The sequence below is a fragment of the Pelmatolapia mariae genome, linkage group LG16_19 (genome assembly GCF_036321145.2).
Source record: "Pelmatolapia mariae isolate MD_Pm_ZW linkage group LG16_19, Pm_UMD_F_2, whole genome shotgun sequence".
In the NCBI taxonomy this organism is placed as follows: Eukaryota; Metazoa; Chordata; class Actinopteri; order Cichliformes; family Cichlidae; genus Pelmatolapia; species Pelmatolapia mariae.
The window spans coordinates 67,293,586-67,314,030 of record NC_086241.1 but is presented as its reverse complement, the minus strand read 5'-3'; the positions used below and the strand labels follow the sequence as shown (position 1 = coordinate 67,314,030).

General features: G+C 43.7%; 1 protein-coding gene across 1 annotated transcript in view; it reads right to left on the bottom strand.

Annotated features, from left to right (window-relative positions):
- Positions 1–6,369: 6,369 nt before the first annotated feature.
- The window catches only part of LOC134645102 (connector enhancer of kinase suppressor of ras 3-like), a 28,214-nt gene continuing 14,138 nt past the window's right edge, over positions 6,370–20,445 (bottom strand). Inside the window, exons 2-13 of the mRNA XM_063498388.1 lie at positions 20,181–20,344; positions 16,483–16,685; positions 15,516–15,603; positions 12,073–12,114; positions 11,100–11,219; positions 10,885–10,944; positions 10,239–10,307; positions 9,998–10,144; positions 8,626–8,750; positions 7,987–8,168; positions 7,812–7,898; positions 6,370–7,595 (exon numbers count right to left, since the gene is read on the bottom strand). Coding sequence (XP_063354458.1) covers positions 7,309–7,595; positions 7,812–7,898; positions 7,987–8,168; positions 8,626–8,750; positions 9,998–10,144; positions 10,239–10,307; positions 10,885–10,944; positions 11,100–11,219; positions 12,073–12,114; positions 15,516–15,603; positions 16,483–16,685; positions 20,181–20,344 — 1,574 coding nt within the window. The 3' untranslated portion in view covers positions 6,370–7,308. The remainder of the gene's footprint in view (positions 7,596–7,811; positions 7,899–7,986; positions 8,169–8,625; positions 8,751–9,997; positions 10,145–10,238; positions 10,308–10,884; positions 10,945–11,099; positions 11,220–12,072; positions 12,115–15,515; positions 15,604–16,482; positions 16,686–20,180; positions 20,345–20,445) is intronic.

Below are 20,445 nucleotides of genomic sequence, written 5' to 3'. Positions count from 1 at the left end.
ACAGTAACTCACACTGAGAATGAAAAGCAGCATTTCACATGTGGCGAATGCAGAGGAAGTCCACACTGATGCTTACAAAGCACTTTTTAAAAAAAATTTTTTTTATTACTTTAAGAGAAGTTGATAAAAATCACCAACAACCGCCTGCAAGAAAAATGAGAAATATAAACGGTTCATGTTACATCCATCCACTCGTTGCTTAGTGAAGCTGTTTCATGGCTATCAACACCCTTCGCTGCCTCAGTGGGGAGCGAGTTTTTAGCCATAACATCACTGCCTGAGCTGTATCTGTGCAGAAGCTCGGATGTTCTGGGCCACGTTTGGCGGTAAACCAGCAGGCACATTCCTGAGTCCTGCGTTATTATAGTCTCCATTTTTACTAAGCCTAAATAGACAGGGGCCTCGTATTTCTTTCCACTTGCCATTGTACAGTAGAAAGTGGTGTGAAGTGACGAGGAGGCCTTCTTTCTTTATCTCGCTCACATTCGCGCAGGCTGTGGCTTCCTCTTTGCTTCGCTGTCACCCTATCTTTCTCATCTGTATCAAGTGACTTCCTCGATTTGCCCCCAAACCTCGCAGAAGCCTTTAATATTTCAATTAAACGTGCTGAACTAAACGAAATAGCTCATGATAATTCACGCCCTTCTCATTTCTGTGCATTTTACTGGAGCTATGTGTTGGTGGAAGTGAGATAATCTGGCCTGCGACTCATGTCAAAGGATTCAAGGGAGTGCTGATTGGTCACACCATTCTAGCACTCAATCTCCCATCATGATCCGTGCAGAGAATTGTCATGGCACTTACTTACCCCCACCCAGAAACTGTGTGTGTGAGACAGAAAGGGGGGGGGGGGGGGGGTGTCAAACAGAGTGGCTATTATTTACCAGGGGACTCGCACACAGTGTAAAGGGGGAAGGGTGCAGTGGATGGAGATGATATCAGATTCTCACTCGCTCAGTTTGATGGCGCTGCATGCCCCTCGCCGGCTGTTGGTGACTGTGCAGTTGCCGCTGATCATGTCCTGAATTTTGATTTTGGTGCACAAAGCTCTGAATTCAAGACTGAAAGAACTTAAATCAGAAGTTGGTCTGCAACAGATAAACCTATATAGACACAAATAGTCTAAAAGGAAGGCGGTGATGGCATCCCATATACCACGCCTGCATCAGCGCTGACAGCAAGGCTGAGGTTGTGCAGCAACAACTTGTAGTCAGAACATAAACGTGCACAAATGTGATTCGTCCACTTGCCACTACTCCCTGTGTCCAGCCATCTTACCCCTGTGGAGGATTGACAGTGACCCGTGGTACTGGGGTGTGTGGTTTCACTGTGTGCGTCCTCAGTTAACCCCTGCAGTCATCTCATTTCCACATATGCTAAAGCTAGAAGGTGCACGATCAACTTTCTACTAACAGCACATTCAACAGAGAACGAAGAGATGCAGTCTTCTGCAAAGTGATACTGCTAACACATAAAGATGATCTCTACCACGTTAGTTTAGAGATTTAGCACAAATTTTAATTTAGGATTTTGTAGTTTAATAAAAAAAATTAACCTGTTAAGGATACGATTTATCCCCAATATAAATGTCTTCACCAAGTTTTACGTAAAAGACACTTTTTGAATTTCATTTCATATCCCAAATGTCAAATTTAAGATGCAGGAAAAATCGGGGCGGGACACTTAGAAAGATTCATCCATATTCATAAAAAAACAAAGAGTTTCGCAGTGCAGACTAAGCTTTGTGTGCAGTGTAATGGGTCAATCATTGAAGCTCTCGATTTTCACCGCCTCTTTGTCCAGGCCATTCCTCACATTGCACAGTAGACGAAGCAAACACACATCATTCAGGTGCATGCACTTCATTTTTTCAGTGAGAGGAGCTGATTGTTATTTACTTACTGCTTGAGAAAAGGACCACGATCGTAAATGTGGATGATTATACCTGTAAGAACAAGCGAGAGACACGAAAGCCAACACATTAATAACTGAAAACACACCACATGCACTGATGTCGAGCAGTGCTTTCCAGCAGACTTATATCATACACCAAAGAGATTCATCTCACATTACCGCAGTGTATTTTGAACATTTCCAACACATACTTATTGCTTCCCAGCTAACTGCTCATTATCTTTATCTGTGTTCCAATCTGACTCTCTCTGATTTGGCAAAGCAAAGGCAGACACTTACGGGTTGGGATTTATTTGTGAGTGCTTCTGATAATACATTTGGAGACCAGTCACAGGAGCATGCTAGACAAGAAGGTCGCTCCCAATGTTCTGACTGTTCTGAATATTGAATTCCCCTCTGCTGGGCCTAAGCCAGCGTGTTTTGTAGGCTGTGAAATGGATTAAGGCTTGCTGTCCTTCCCCTTTAATTGCATTTTGTTTTCCTCCCTCTCAGATTATTAAAAAAAGATGATGATTAAGATTGTTTTTAAAAAAATGGTTTTAATAGATGACAAAGAGAAATCTGATGCACCGTTACATTCCTCGCTTCACCGTGAGAAAAACCCCCTCGTTTTTACAGATTGACCAGCCTAAAATTAATATGACACACGATTAAATCCGCTGTCAATCAAATTCCTTTCCCTGCATCAGTGGCACATGTTCATAACCGCCACCAGCGATGAGTCAACTACTTATCTATGAGATTTACAATAGCATCTGTCTATATATCCTAATTGTGAGTAATGTTTTTGATCAAGCGTGCAATAGACCGGATGCAGTGTGCTTGTGTGCGGCTCTTAGAATAGAACCACCGGGCTGGGGGTGGGGTGCAAGGCGTTTAGTCATCTATTGGGGTGTTAATGTGGGGAGTCACACTTCCCCAGGCCCTGCGTCCAAGACAAGAAGAGATCTATGGGCAACGCATGAGGAGAGGGAACAGCAGTCCTCATATGTCATCATATTTCGTAGTGGGATGGAGTTATTTATAGTTGGAAGCGGATTTAGGATTCGTCATAACAGTGACATTTCTAAAGATCTCTGGGGGATCTTGGGGGTGGATGGACACATTGCTGTGTAGGACATGTTGGATGCTGAGGTGCTGAGACAGAACTATGTTAAAACAAAATAGGCCACAAATACTCTTTCAGTTTAATTATAAGCTCTAAATTAATTAAGGAACTTCAATAATGGATAAAGTCACGTTGTATCAATAAAAATGACTAATGCTCTGCAGAGGATGTTTATCAATCTCTGTAATTAACATTCTATTTTACCAACTACCCATCAGCCACTTCCACCTAATGATAATTGAATCCGGCCACCCACAGTAGTAACCTTCACTTTGGAGGTAGTTCTCTACCGGGGAGCCAGTTTGCACAATCGTTCTCCAGGTTGTATATATAGACACCTTCAGTCTGGCTTTACGTTGCCTCCTGTGCAGAAGTGGCATTTCTCTGATACCTCACCCTCCCTGTGCAGGGTTCTCGTGACTACAGTTCCCGACTTGGTTAAGTCTGTGAGGCTTGTTCTGCACTCTGTGGTTCTTGATAATACTTTACACTCCAGTTGTCCACACTTGGAAAATCTGTGATATCTTTGTATATCCATCTCCTGCTTTGTGAGCATCTAAACTAAACGGATTTCGCTGGTTTTTGGCACGATGCTTTCTCATGACAAAGATCAAATCCTTACTGAAGTTTTATACTGTGTGTAAATTAGAAAATAATTATAATCAGTGCTCAGCAGTGGTTGGTTTGTTTGTGATGCCCAATTAAAAAGTCAGTTTTACAGGATGCTAAGAGGCTACCTATGCTTTCTAAAGTAAACTAGTATGTTTAGAAATGCTGTGTTGAAAATCCCTTACTGTGTTGGACAAAAACTTTAGATTTCATTGGAAGGCTATTAATTTGGCCCTTATTTGTAAATGACAATAATTTCCGGGGTATATTCATATAGACATAGTATGAAGAGGTCCCTTTTTCAGTAACCATCTCTCCTCCAAATAACTAATTTGGCTAGTTGAAAATCTGGAGCATTAGCTGTTGTGTGCTTGCTTTTTGTCTTAAAATAGCCAGATGATTCAAGGTTTGAGAAACTAAGGCTATTCTATGGGGTGCAACAGTGTTACACAAAAGTGCACGTAAAACAGAAGTGAGAGTGCCCAGTGAACAACTGAGCAACAGAAATAGTGTGTCAAAGTTTCAGATTTGGGAAACTGTCTGCTCACAGGGCAACAGTGAAGAAACAACTTCCAGGAAGATTTGCAAAGAAAAGAATTTTCAGAGACGGACAAAAAAGGAAAATATTAAGATGGGCAAAAGACCCCAAAAGTGAGGGTTTGGGGGTATTTGGAGAGTCGTTTAGTAGTGACAATATAGGAAATTTGTTCACTGTCCTACCACATGTTATAAATATTTAGAGAGCAGTCAGCTGGTATACTGCCTGCAGACAACACAGCCTCTGGATCTGAGTCCTGCTGTTGTTGTGGTGGGAAAAATGTTGTATGTAAGAAGTGCCCATCAAACCATTCCCCATTGTGGGCTGCACTTTATAAAGCACGGGCTAACATTTATCCAAGACTGCTTTAAGAAAGTGACAGTAACAATGTAAGAAGTAAGGTCTGTAAAACTGTGATGGCTATGATTGGAAGAGTCTCTGCAGCCGTTTATTTCTAAATCACTTTTTCAATTCAGAGCTGGACAGTAGCTGAAGCCTGCCACGGCTGACACTGGGGGAGAGAAAGGGACACGCTGGACAGGTGTGACTGCTACATGATTGTTAGGTAGCTCAGGGGAGCAGGTCATCTACTAATCAGAAGGTTGGTAAAAAAGTATCCTCGGCAGGATACGCAGCTCCAAGTTGCTCTCCGATGTATCATCAATGTGAAAGGCGGAGATAAAAGTGCTTCTATGATAATGTGTGAATGACATATGGTGTATGAAATGCAAAGCCGGTTCTATTACAGCTGTAGCAGCACATACGCTGCATCATCGTGCAGGACAACATGTCCACCACAAGGGAGCCGCACAAAACGATCATTTCAACTAAAACGGAAGTATTTTACTCTCACTTTGCAACTAATTTATTTAAGATGTCACAGACCTTTGACCAGCAGCGTGGGCGTGCGTGCGTGCGTGCGTGCGTGTGTGTAGGAGGAAGAGGGAAGGGAACTCACCGGTTGAGGAAGTCACTGCTAGAGTGCCAGCTGGATCCCTGTGATAAATAAAGATTTTTAAGTTAACGCGCATGTTCTCAAAGCCTCAGTCTGAATGTTGAGACGCTCTATGTTGATTAATATTCCTTTAATGATTTTCTTTAAAGTTATTGTGAAGATTTGTGTGCTGCTTTCTTGCAGGGCACTAAATTATGCATGGATTAAGGAAAATGTGATACCTCTACAATATTTGCTTGGTAAGCTTTGCAGTAAAATAAATGATTCTGGCAAGAATAGGAAAAACAAACGGAGAACAAAAAACAAGTCACTGTGATTTTAGAGTTAATAAAAAGAATGCAATTATATAACAAAGGCAGAATTTTTATTTTTGTTTTGTGACATGCACAAACTAGAAATACTTCAGCACATCGTTCCCTTGTAACCATTTGTGATGTGTAGGCATAAAATGTTAGTGGTTAGCAAACTTATGCAGTGGGATAAACAGAGCGCAGGTAGTACTTAGGCAGACCACAGCGTCTCAGAAAGTGCAAATTAGTGAGGACCGCAGGCGACTACAGCTCAGCAAGCTTGGGCAGAGCAAGATTTTAGGAGGAAGAAGTGAAAGAGAGATAAGAAGACAGGCTCCTCTCAATCAGTAAATGCATGCATGGTGAAAACATGGGCAAAGAAGAGAGAGGTCAGAGAGGCGGGCGTTCTTCGTGGCTGTCAGAGCTTCACCTTCACGACGAAAGCTGATGATCAGTCCCAGGAAAACGCTTTAAAATCAATGAAAGTGGCAAAGCCATCAAGTAAGGTAATCCTAACCTGCCGTTTTAATGTTTAAAAGGCAACATATGTGCCAGAAAAGAGATGCCCTGGTGGAAAAACCTGCTTTGACCATATGGCCTCCCAGCTGGAATCAAAAGTTCAAAGAGGGAAGTGGTTACATAACCATCGCCATCTGACACCAACAAAAGGTAACTTCACGTTAGCTATCCTGTTGCACTGAGGCCAGGTTCACCTCAAAGGTCAAAGCAGGTTAGAAAGACAGCTGGCCCTACAGTTTGGTCCTGGCGTGGAAATTAATATATATATATATTTTTTTACAACCAAACAATCCATTTAAAGTGTATAAACTGAGGCTGAACAGAGCTTAGCAGGGTTGCAGGGGAAGATGCATTTTACAGTAAGACGTTTAGCAGCCACTCCACACGCACCAGTAAAATAAAGACAATACAAAAATTGACTGAAATGAACTGCAGTTTTTAATAAATCGCTATTCAAATCTTACAAAAGGCAGATAAAGCAACAACAGACACTCATTCCCTGTAGCTTCTTAAATAATGCCGTCATTCTGTCTTTTGTGATCTGTGGTTTTTCTAATTAAAGGCCATTTGACCTGTGTGTCCCAAAGTCTTGGTTCAAAAACACTGGCATAAAAGACCAGTTTACTGTCAACCAGCTGTATGTATAGGCCCTTTAGATGGGTGCTTGCAGAGCGAGCTGAAACACAGGTTATAAAGGTTTACTGAGTTGAGTGCATAGCCTTAAATCATGCACAAATGTTTGCTAGTGACAAGATAAACACCTTTAACAACCAATGCAGCATTTTTCCACTAAAGTGACAGTAAAAATCGTATGCATAGCTTTACAAGAGGCAACCATTGGCAGAAGTTAATGTAAGCAATCACAAAAATGAATTTGTTTTAAAAAAGAAAAAAAGCAACATGAAAAGAAAAACAGCCTCGCTAACAGACATGTGCTGCTTGTCTAACTTATTCTTTTTTAATAACTTATTTATGCAAATGAAAAGCAAATAAACAGAGAACCGAGCTGGTCGAGAGCTTCAGTGTATTAAATAAGCGACGTGAAGAACATCTTAGCCGAAACATTACATGATATGTACAGAGATGTCCATGTACAGCAAACGAGGCCAAAAAAAGCCTAAATCTGAACACAACTGTGTCCTCTTGATGCTGAGGCTTGTGTCAGAGATGAGGGTTGTGTTAAAGGAGCGATGACTTAATGTAGTGAGTACTACAAAAGCAGGTTTGGTTGAGGAGTAGCAGTTGTAGTTGGTAGTAGTAGTAACACCAGGGAGGTATGGGAGAGAGGAGTGTGAGAAAGCCCGAGGACGTTAAATGTCAAAGGCACTGAGGAAGACAAGACAGGAACAGGAAGCCCCGGACAGGAAGCGCATCATCAGTGAGTCAATAGCTTAAGCCGCGTGATCCAACTGACCAGTAGTGAGCGTTCTGCCGTCGTGCGCTTGGAGACGGGAGCTACCGGAGCCTTTTTCATGTCTTCCTGGTAGGGGATGGTGGCACTGTTGTGGAGGTCTGAGTTGGAGTAGTAGCGGCTGCCCCGGATGTGGTCCACTCGGATGAGATGCCGTTCCCCTGCAGGCCTGTAGGGTGGAGACACCGAGGGGACCTCCTCAGCAATGGTGGGGATCCTCTCGTTACTCAGGTATCTGTACAGGTCCTCACCTAAAGCAAAGACACAATGACAGGTTATTCTAAAGTCTCTAAAAATGCTTTGCAAATCGTTTTTAAATATTTGACTTGTTTTCTTATTGAAATTAACTAAGCAGCAACTTAATGGGCTGAAAAAAATGATGTGCGATAAAGTGTAGTTCCACTAGTGGCCACTTGAGGCTGTCTCCAAATGTGAGTCAACAAATTTAAATGATAAGTTGTACACACCTTTCCGTCCCTGCGCCCAGGGCTTTGCGTAAGGATCAACCACTGACAGACAGGTGTCTGCAGGCATGGACAGCGGCCGGGGCTTACCTTGAGACAAAAGTTTCATGCTTGTTAATTGTTCTGAAAACACATTTCCTGGAATATTTATAAACCACTGCGATGAGAAAGTACTGACCACGCGAGGGCTTATGCTCCCTCATTCTGGGCTGGACCACCTTGGCTTCGATGGGACAGCCAGCGCTTTGCTTGTCAAAATCGGTGCAGTGTCCTCTGCTCCCCTTGTCCAGGAAGGAGTTAGGTGACTCAGAGCCCTTCGGTCTTTTACTGATGCTGGAGAAGGAGTCTGTTCTCGCCTCTCTGGACGGAGGAACAAATGTTCATTAATTTATCTCCACAGCAGGACACTGCAAAGCAGCACGATTTCACCATGAGGTGTTTTGCAAGCAAACAGTGTTATATTACTGCCTTCAGCGTTTTAGTGAAGTTTCTCGACTCTTTAATCTTCCCGGAGGTGGAGGATAAAACAGTCGTAGTATACGGACGGGTGGGAGCTGAGTGGGCTGAAGACCAGCAGAAGAGAAAGTGCAGCAGGAGGGGGTACGGGTAAAGCGATCACGAGCCGGGACCACACTCATTATTCATCAGCTTTAAAGCTCTGAGTTAGGCTGTAGCAAAGGTTGACTGGGGGTGTCTGAATCCCTCACAGCGGGGGGAGCAGGTGGCCTCCAGCCTTCTTGTTTTAGTACTTTACTACTTTTAGAGCTGAAGTTGCCAGTAAATTAATAATCGGTGCACATGAAACAGGATGGCTTACCGTGGCGTGTACGGCATTAGAGGAGGAGGCGGGATGTACAAGTCCAGGATAGCCGGCTTCTCCTTTTTGGTTGATCCATTAGCTGAACTGGAAGGAGACTGGGTTCTAATGAGGGACGAATTATTCTGAAAGAATACAGCACAAGTATGAGTGCCTGATCTAATCTGGAGAATAAAGTCTTCTCATTCCACCTTATCTGACTGCATGTACAGATCAGTTTGTGTCTAAAAACAAATGAAGTCATTACTGTTTCTGCTCATAGTTTTTTTCTCAGCCTTAAATTAAGACTTAATCTGACTTGCTGGCTAATGGGAGGAGTTCCCCAGATGTGGTGAGACATTTAAGTTCCTGTATGTCGGGCCTTCTTGTTTGAGGTATGGAAAGATTCTGAGTGTAGTCCAAAATAGCCTGAGACATTTACCACAGTTATGTTTCCCCAACATCGTCCTTGAGTGTTACTCTGCTATTCTCATCAGGGCAAAATTACACATCTGCTGATACAGCATTGTAAATGTGATATATGGCAAACTAAACATCCGACCGGGGATCTCGTGAAACATTGCTCTCTGCGCTTCTCCAAATAGCTCAAATAGTACAAATTATATACTATTACAAAACCAGTGTCATTCATTCTCGAGTCACACCGTATGATTTGTCTCTGTTTTGCTCTTCGGAGCCCTGCTATCACAAATAAACTGAGATGCCTGGCTCTGATAGGCCTGACCGTGTTAAAAGAAGATGCTGGTGGATGTGTAGACATTGGTCACCTTTGTGCACAGAGCCTCTTTTGTTGATTTGAGAAACCCACTCCTAACTGATATAATCTCATCCTGTCTTCGCCGGCTATAAAAGAGGCTGCGCACACGATGACGCGGTGCCAGAGCTTCAGTCTTGGTAGTCTACGTTTATGACAGGCTTGCAGCCTCCCCCTCTGTCAGTGGGGACTAGCCTAATTTAGTGTAATGTGTTCATTTGATTATGAATCAGCTCACACATTCCCCTCACAGGCTCGATATTTATCCCATTTCCCTTTAAGCTTTCTTTAACACAAACAAATGATTGTGTGTCTGTTGTTTGCTTTAAACCGTGACGTTGGGCCATCTAATAAACTCCTTCCACACTAACCATTCTGAAACACTAAAGCTCGGAAGCTTTATCTCATAGACTGAATAACATCCTGGGACTTTGTTTGCCTCTTTTGTTGTGCAAGAAAAGCTGAATGCTATATTCAATTGAGCCAGCAGCACTCTTTCAGGGTGGCCCTGTCTGGACTTGCCACTTTGGAACCAACTCCCTAAAAAGCTGGTAATTGTTTGACAATGATTAGACGAGACAATGATGAAAGGAAGCGTGCATGCATGTGTGCGTGTACCTGAGGTACTGGGGGCTTCCAGCGCATGTTCTTCAGTGGGGCGGGGGTGAAACCTGTTGTGCCCGTGGGCCTCTTCTTCAGGAGTAGAACCACACCTTTAGGGTCCTCCCTCAGTTTAAAAACCAGGTTTTTCAGCTGCCAGCCCACCTGGTTAACAGGAAGCGAACGCACATGACGCTCGTGCATTTGATTAAAGATTTACAGTATGTATTTAACTTCCCACACAATCTGGGATTCTTACCACAGTCTGATGGTTAACCTGGATCACCTCGTCCCCAGCGTGGATCTTCCTCGTCAGGTCTGCGGGCGACTAAACATAATACATAAACAGCCAAGGTCAAAACCAGATAGATCGCTTTTATTGAACAGAGCACGCAATTTACTATTCTCAAAATGCTGTGGAAAGTGGGCGGCGCTCTGGTACCACTCGTGCCTGATTTCTGCACCAGATGAACACTCAAAGATCAGAATCGTGAGAAAAAGCCTCTCAGTGTGTATGAATATCGGCAGAATTGTTTTTCACGTCACAAAGATGCCAAACGAGATAAACTGGTCATTATAAGTGATGATTCAGGTCGTGATTCAGGAGTGGGGACTGGAGGCGTGAGGATCCAACGGTGGCTGTGATGCACGTGTGTTAGTCACTGACTGAGTGTCTAAGTGTGGTGAAAAGGTAAAACTTGTTTGTGTGGAGTGCAGAAAGAAACTATCCCCTTTGCACATGAGCAGCTCTGAACTCCCTCACATGATGTTACTCAGAGAGGAGGATGGAGAGGAGGAGGAGGAGGAGGATGAAACTTACAAAAGCTTGTTTTTTAAGAGTACTGGCAGCAAATGAATGAATTTCAGCACTGAAACTGTCTAAAATTGGCTCCTGTCCTACTTACATGTTCTGTGGTTCCAGTGATGACATGCAACCCATCATAAGTAGACTTGATGTACATTCCCTGGGTTTAAAAAGAAAAGAAAAATGGTGGATAACAGCACATTCCCAGTTCACACATCGAATACATTCCCAGACAGACAACCCAAGAAGCCGACCACAAGTTCAAGGTTCAAAAAAAAGAGGAAAACAAAAAAATGTTCAAGAATCATTCCTCACCAGACCCTCGCCTGGATTGATATTGGTCAACTGGACTTCTTCCAAACAAGCCGACTGGCTCATCAGGGGGTCAGAGGTGGTTCTCACGGTCTGATCACAGATGGTGTTCAAAATCTTTGACTGCAGAAGAGAACGCCAAACAAAATGCCTCAGTGGTCAAAATAATAAGCACAAGACTTTAATAAACTTCTCGCTGTGATCACAAGTGCTGCACTTAATCATCCAAAGATCAAGTTATTGTGTGTTTTACAGGTTAGAACTGGCGGTTAGGTTACATTCCTCCTATTCATACTATATGCAAAGACCAGTGTGCCTGACATGAACTTTATCGTATTTACTGCGAGGTTTAATGGTCTGCGAGGGGCCATTAGTGTGCTTTTAAGTGGAGCGACCTCAACGCATAGGACTGAAATCAGTCCTTTAAACACACCTCTTCTATGTTCCTTTCTTGCTTAATGGCAAATACTATAATTTCTCATCATTAGAGGGTTTTTATCGTATATGCTTTATGTAAGGTTGATCTTGAGGAGTATAAAGGCAAGACATAAAAATAAATCGGACACGTGCAAAATAAAGAATAGAAAAAAAGGGAGGTGACAAAGAGGAGGAATGAAAGAAAAGTGAAGAAAAAAGCTTTTAAACAAAGAAACCCACACAGACGTCTGTAATATGAATTTCAAAGAAAGATAGAAAATGGTAGAGGAAGCCCAGTGTTAGCCCACAGAGTCTGGAGAGTGTCAACAACAGGAAACACTGATTGATGGCAGGGCCATAATAGACCCACCTCCTCCTCCTCTGGTCTTCTTGTATACCCGCCTGCTCTATTCACTCAAAAATCTGACCTTGCTGCTGAAAGCAAGTCTCACACAATGCCCAATTAAAAAGACTTAAAGGCCCATTCCCCACAATACAGGAACTTCCAGGTCAGTTCTTTGTTTGCATTAGAGGAGACAAAGAGATGCAGAGTACTTACAACTTCCAGGATCCTTTCTTCCATCTCATAAACACTGCAGTCCTGTTGCAGAGAACAGAAACAGGGAAGAGGAAGAAGTTATTCGATGGCTCGAGAGCGAAAAAGCAAAAGCATGAAGCAGGGTTTGGGTAAATGGGATATAATCAGAATCCTACATATAGAACTGAGAAAAATGAAAAAAGCCACAAATAAACAGCTTTTAGCTTTAAATGACCGCTTTGCTTAAATTATGTGGATGCTTTAATTACACAACACCCTTTGTGGTTCAGTTTACTTATACTGGAATGTAAATACCATAAGAACAGTCATACAGTAACTATGTGCAGATGACATGGTGAGAAACAGTCGGGAAAACATGTCATCGTGCTCAGAAAGCCCTCTTCCAAATCGTCTGCTGGCAGAGAGCAAATATTTGGACGCACGGCCGCTTTCTTCGTTGCGACTGGGTGGGCTAGTGGAGGAGGGGAGGTGCTCTGAAAGTCACACAAGACAAAGCTGCGATCTTTGCAGATTTTATCAGCAGCTCCTTCACCCAGTCAGCCCAGTCAGCTGGGAAACTGTCCACTGGCCCTCTCCAAGTGTCAGCTAGACAGGACACAGCTGTGGCAACAGCCCCACTGACAACTGTGTCGCTGGCGGTGACAGAGGGGGGGTCAGTCTAGAGAATGCCCCGAGGGATAACATCCAACAAATCACAGGTGACATGCTTCTGTCAAAACCACAGAGCACAAAGGTATCAGGCTCGTTCCCCCAGAACGCTCACAAGCTACAAACCTGTGGATGGAAAATAAAGGAAAACTGTTGTGATGTGCACAAAGCCAGCTCTGTTGCTCTTTGTAAATGCATTGTACAGACAGCAACTAGGGGGTCAGCCATGTTTTTCCATATTTCCATAGCTTGCACATTCCACTGGGATAAAGTGGAGCGTTTGTTTTCAAAACCGTTGGCTCGTTTGCACTAACGAGATTTGCGCGACCGTCTGTGGCCGTGAGCGATGGCTTCGCATCAAAGCAGAATGCATGCAGTGCTCCCTAAATATTCCCTTCGATCTGCGTTTTACCGTCTGTTTGAAGGACGAAACTCATTCGGTGAAGGTTTATACATGCGACTGCCATGTTTCCCTTACTTTGGGGAGGAAAATGAAAAACCAGTATAAACACGAGGTAGGAATAAATGTAATTATAATACATTTCCTGTGACATATATTGGTCCCCAAAAAATCATGTTTCCAAACAATCTAATTCCAGCCAGGAATATATGGCGGTTTCAGCAAGAATTTAGCTGCTCTTCCATAAACAAACAGCTGCATATTTCTTTTACAGACATGTTTGGATTGCTGCTCTCTTAACTGAGCCAAGAAGGATGAACTAAAAATACATATTTCAACGTTTAGAGGTCGTGAAACAAAACAGCATGTCATTATGAGCTGGCACGCCTCCCATCAAGCTTTAACATTTACAGAACTTCTGCTACTTCCATAGTATCAGATCATGAGAAAACAATATCATAGACTTAGGCTCCTGGCTTTATTTCTCATTTCTGAGAACTGTTTGTGCTTCCAAAGTAATCCCACATCTTTGTCAGGACCAAAGTAGTCACAGTAGACGAGGGCGAGATGAGAAAGAAAGCACTGCGGCTGAGGACAATTCCCTGGGTGTACTGATCCCTGACATTACGGACTTGATCTCACAACCAGTGTGGATCAGATGACTCTCTGGGTGCAGCTCTCTGGGCCTTTGATCAGCCACCAGAGAAGATTTGCATGGACGGGCAATGAAGTGGCTGAGAGTGGAGCGCTGGCACAGTGCCGAACCTGGACTGACTTCACACCTGCAGGAAATCAAGGCCACGGACTGCAGCATGTCACACCTGGTCTTCTCACGTGATGACAACGATGGACTTTATCGTTTGCACAGAGTTGAACTTCCTTCTTCATCCAGCGGGAGCGTGAACTAAAGACACGCGGGATTGATGAAAAATGCATACTTTGACAGAGAGTGACCTCCACGCTGACGGGTCTGCCAAGAAGGGCGATGCATCCAGTGTTTTATGGCCTTGTCCCATTGTGTGTGCACACACAGGCTTCATTCAGGCAGAACACATAAAGTGTGATCTCAAAAGCCCCGATTCCTGGGCAAACCTCACGCCGTCCTCCCCCATCATAAAACTAATCACTGTGGCAGACTCCTGTGCAACTCATTTTATTAACCAGCGCTTTCTATGCTAGCCCACTTGCTCTAAAGGAACAAGGAATCCAAACGATTCAGACAAATCAGAAATGAAACGAGGATTTTTCTGAGCCTGTGTGCTTTTTTAGAAACTCGAATCACGGGATTAGTTGGAAATCGCCCATCCTCATCAGCTGCTGCGAGCTGGCTTAAAACTAGCAAGTCAAACGGCATGTCTCTCCAGCTGTGAGAGGAAGCTAATCTCGCAAGCCTTACAAGAACCTTTCAGCAACTATCAGAAGTTTATTCTCCACCATAACCTCTCCACTTCACATGGCAGTGTGAGAAATGGATACCCCCACTCCTCCTGGATGACCATGACCGATACACCCACAGTAAATCACCAGAGGCGCTGAAATCCCAGACTCTGGCGAGGAAATAGGCACTCTGGGAAAGGAATTTATTTTGATGCAATAACCCTCTGAAAAAATGACACCTGCACTCTCAGGAGCCACTTTTGCTGGCAGCGTAAAATGAGTTTCTTATCGGGATAACCCTTGAGGGATAAAAGACCGTACATACAAGTGGATGAATTGATAGGAAAGAAAACCCAGTCAAATAAAGTGTTCCCCATATGCATGAGCAATCACTACTGGTTTCATGTAACTGGCAGAAGCAGGAATAACTATACTATGATGCAATTCAAGAGCAACCCTCTGCAGAAATATAAAAGGGTGGTTGCCGATGCTCTGCCTTATCTGTTAGCCATCTTTCCGGCAGTTTGAAGGACCACCTCCTCAATCCTTCCACTAAACCTACACACAGGAAATGCTTTCACGGTTTGGTCTCCCACTGTGAGCATCTCGGAGAAGCAAAAACAGGAACCACATGGCCGAAGGAGTACAGCAGCCCGGGGAATGTTGGCAGCCACCTCTAAAAGAGCGCTAGTGGGTTTTATGAAACTGGAAGCACAAAAGCAACGTTTACCATTAAACGTCCCCACACCGAGGGGGTCTCCTCATTAGCCAGCGCGTGGAGGAAAAGATCCCAAGAAAAACAGCAGCATTTGCAATAATGTGCTCAGACTGCTGGCTTCAGGCTCATGTCATGGCTGCCAGACCACATTTCCCATAACACTCTTCTCCTACACATTATCCTGCACGTCTGTGCCCCTGAGCTGGTATGTGCTCAGTGGAAAAAAGCTATTGTGTGTGTGTGTGTGTGTTTCTGCAGGGAATGATCCACATGTTCTGCTGAACTAACTAGCATGCAGACCTGCTGAACTGTGGTGGTGAGCTCCAGGCACAGCTGAATGATCTTGTTCTTGGTGGCTGTGAAGTCACTGATCCCTGTAAGAGGCGTCCTGCGAGCAGACAAAGGAGGAAAGAGAGAACATTGGAAACAAGTGATGGACTGCAGAGATGAGCTCAAGTTTATTGTACTCGCTCAGATTGCTGTGTTTGGCCACCGACAGGCTTGTTACTTGTTTCTAGCTTATACTTTTCTGTCTTTTTTTCACCTCACTCTATCTGAAACATATGCTTATAACTCCAAAAACCAGTTTGTAGTCCTTGGAATATGTCTGACTATATTACAAATCTTGAAACAAATAGCACTCACTGGCCAGTAGCACAAAAAAATAAGGATTACTTTATTTGTGTGCCAGAAACTTGATGCAAAATCATTAAACTGCAGTCTGACCAGAAACAGATCTAATACCAAATGTGCAAAGACTTGTTTGCTGAGCTAATGTGCTGTACAAATACATTATTATTAGATCGTAAGAAACCAAGTCAGAGAAGCCTAATGACCTACAAACCTGAACCATAAATTTTCTTTGGCTCTGCCTGCACTTCAGCATCACAACAACCATTTAAACAATGACATCAATGCACCACTTTAGCCAAGCCTGTCATAAAAAAGGAGAAGCTTAATTTGAGCCAGCTAACACTTAATCCTGGCAACCTGCTTAATATGCTCGGCTTTTATGGCGTAATGTGTTTTGGAGCAGGTCAACAGGAGCGCACAGGACACTCTGCCAGCTGGATATAACGTTAAGCTGACATGCAAAAGGTCTTTATAATGCTGAAAATGAACTCTTATGTCTGATTACAAACAGCCTCGTTTTCTGTTTTTAGGATTTAAAAAGCGATTTTTTGAATATCAAATTGCATCTTTATTTCAAACTAGTGTGATCGAACGTGACACTTCCACCTCTCATTAGGCCATGACAAAGTGTTACCTGTCGAGCCACGCCAGGAGGCTCTTTGCAGCACCGATCAGCTCCACCACGGAGGTAAGAAAATCGTTAGGTGGCTTCCGCGAGGCGCTTCCATCGTAGGCAGGGCTTTTCCTGCGGTCGGCCGTGGCCATGTGCAGACTGTTGGTGGCAGCTCTCATCCTCACTACCAGATTCTTCAAGTTGTCTGACTCCACTCCGTAGTTCTGAAACAGCAAATTAAACATAACAGAACGGTTTAAGAGCACACTCGTGCCAATCAAACTCAACATAAAAGCATCAATCCTACACAGTCTACCTGCGAGGCTTATGGTCCCACCCTGTCAAAACAAGTTGTTTCCCGTCCACTGAAAGGCTGTAATCATTGATTTGACAGATATGATTTAAGTTCACTTGTCTGTGAACATCGTGAACAAGACATTACCCCACCCAGCTCTAGATTTGTTCTGGGGTGTGAGAGAGGGTGTACTTGTGCCATCACCTGATTCTTATCAAGCGGTGTGAAGTTTTCATTCTTAAGTCTAAGCTGTTTCCTGCATACATTCCTCTTATTTAGAAGAGGAATGTATGCCGGTCTCAAAGATCAGGGAGTACACTATAAAGCAGCTGTGAAGTGAGCTGCTGCAGGAAACTGGGCAGCAACAAAATTCACCTTTTATCAGAGTCGACAGTGTTTAAACTTTTGCATTCTTGCAGCTGAAAAATTGGAATAATGTGTTTTTTCCATATGTACGCAGTGGAAGGGCAGCCTGGCTCTTGTCCTGGTAAATATCAGCTTACAGGATGTCACATCGCTGCCAGCAAACGCTGCACTCTGAGTGACATGCCAATAGCTAAATATGCTTTGCAAGGAGTAACACGGCACGTGTTTGGCAACCAACAAACGAGATCTGCAAGTGGTTAGCGTCTCCTTTTATTCCACCGCCCCTCGCCAACATGGGCTCAAAAACATACATTTGACCAGTTTTAGTCTCCGGGGACACATTGGAATAATCAGACTAGTCAAACAGTAGCTGTAGGCAGCATTATTCACGCCACACTTGGCATGAAATGGTTTGTTGAAACATCATTAAGGAAATGCAAACATGATCAAGGAATATGTGAAAAAAGAGAGAAAAGTCACTTGACGGTTTTATTTCTCATTCGGTGTAACTTTAGCACAGAGGCCGCGTGAGCTCCTTCCAGATCAAACACCTCTCCTGGCTTTTTCATTAGCAGGCTAATCACACCGTTGCAGCGGCTCTGACTGGCCCACAGATGTCCGCTGAGCTTTTGTCCCACGCTGCCAGCTGAGCTAAAAACCACGTCTGAGAAAAATCTGCATTTTCACTCAACCCATTTTTCATCCTCACAACATTTCAAGTCAAATTTACATTCTTGCAGTGTCCTTTTTAGACACACCAAGCTAATCAAAAACCAAGATGGCAGATTTTATTTTTAAAGTAAGGCCTTGGGGCTCTTTGAAGAGGTTATTCGCTGACTTTAGGCTCCTCAGGAGAAATCAAGAACGGTTATCACAACACGGTGCTTCCTCCCCTCAGACTTGACTATAAAGGACATATCTTTAAGCAATAGTACAAACATTTGCAGCAGCGCTGTGGCCCATGATGAAGCCGTGTTCAATGGCTGCAGCTAATGCTTGTGTGATGAAAGAAGTGTTGAGTTTCAGCACCGACTCTGCAGAAAGCATCAAGGCTCGTGAGAAGACCAGTAAAATGAATTGATGTGTTCTTTCTTTGTCTCTAGACAGCAGTTTGGTCTTGATCTCCTTTGCACGGATGGAGGAGGACGAGTACGATGCTTCCTAAAGGTTTGCAGCGCTGTATGTTAGCTCATCTTTCATCATGATTTAGGTTTGTGACTATTAACGAGACAAAGATGTGCACACATGCATAAACATTTAAAAAACGAGAGCAAAGCCTTGCAGCAAAGGGCCTCTACGTCAACAGGAAGTGTCTGACCTCCCAGTAAATTTTTAAAAAAGAGGGAGAAAGTGGGTGAAAGTGTGAGAGCGTGTGGGGGTTTCGGGTGCTGCTGGGCTGCGTTCCTGTGAGTAGCAGTGACCTTGAGTAAAAGCTAATTGAATCGGGGGCCTCACTTCCTCCCATGAGCCCAGTGGAAGGTTGAGGCCGCTTCTTAATAGGGAAACCCCAAACAGACAAAAAACATTATGCTGCAAGGCTTCAATCAGGGGTGAAAGGTTAAGGACAGTGCACCAACTACCAAAGCACAAACTGGCAGCATGTTTTACCGTAAATCTTAGAGCAAAAGCACTTGAGATTCCACTTTGTCAATGCAAAAGATTCCAGGGATGAATCCAAATCTGGGCCTGGTTACTGGGATAGTCCAACACATGGTGCAAATTTTATGATAAATAAATCCAATAAAAAAAACCCCAATGAATACGTGCTGAATGCTTCCATCTGTTCAGTGCGGTGACTACAGGTCGAGCACTGATAGGAGGCAGGAGCTTATCGTGCATTGATGGAAAAACTGTCAAAAACTGTGTCAAAGGGAAGAGATTAACATATTTTGCATATCACTCTCAATTAAACTGATATATAGACAGGTAGGACTTTTGTCATGAGATTAGATACTTCAGTGTCCTTCCTGTAGATTGTGTATATAAATAGCTCAGTTCATGTGACTCTATTCCAATGCAAAGAAGCCAAGGAACGATAATAAGATCCAAGCTAAGCGCACGTACACTTGCTTTATTAAGAATGCACGAGAACTCAAATGTGGCTTTTGTGCGCTAAGAAAAAAAAAAGTAAAAGTAGCTCCAAATCTATTCTACCCACAATTTTCCATTCTGCCTCATGCAGGAGAAGAAAGATTTAACATTTAAATAGCTTTGAGCAAAAATAACCATGCCACAAATGATTAATGTAAAGTGTTTTAAGAGAGCACAGAAATGCTGACACTGATCAAAACGCGGGGACCACAAGCTTGGACTTTTATGGCACAGGAAGTGATAAAACTCCAAATCGATCCCATCTGCTGGAGAACCTGTTTCTCTTTCAGTTGGAGCGCGGAGGGTTTCATCACTCTTTACTCGCCTGCAGGTCTCAGGCAGACACATTTTAGCTGGAAGCTGTTCTGGGATCTGTGGTGATGGACAGCAGATCAGCGTGACTCAAAGTGAGCAAGAGGAGCCAAACATGGGATTTTGATACTGAACCGGGAGAGGTTCAGCCTGGAATTAGGAGTGAAGATGATTGCAGGAGTAAGCACGAAACCAACTTTTCATTTCCTTTGAGACTGATGAACAAACAGCTTAAGTATGTATGTATTTGGTGCACATATAGCGAGAAAGGAGGAGGAGCTTCTTATCTTATCTGTCAAACACATCTAACTGCCACTGCTAGCTACATGTTACCCATTAGGATCAGCTTCTGTTATCTCCCACATCTACAAACTGCCACACAGCTGTGGCACCTGTGACCTGCTCTGAGTGATACTGCTCTTCTCCAGTGTCCTCAGGCTGCTTCATGTGTCGCGATGCCTCCACACCCTGCTGAGATGTGTGGGAAATGATGAGCTCTTCTGCATCGCTAGTTCCTTTAGCTGCCAGACCAGAAACTACCAGTTGAGGTTTTAGTGAATGAGAGCGAGGGGGGAGGGTCGGGACCAACAGAGCCTTCCTGAGGTACAGCCTATAAAATCCTCACATAGATTCAACCAGAAACAGATCTACTGACCAGAGCACATAGCAGGTCGACAGCCTCCAGCACCAGCTCCTGGTGGCCAATCCTGGCAACGCCGAGCTCTTCCAGGTCCTGATGTGTGATCTTCAGCAGCTGCTCGCCACTGATCTTCTCCCGCTCAAAGTTGCTAACGTACTGCTGCAAGCTGTCATCCAAACCTACAAGACACACAAGAAGGAAAAGGGAAAAAAAACAGCGAATGAGGGTAATCTAACCAAAGTATGTTGATGTCATTCACCAACCTGTTTGTCACCATGCA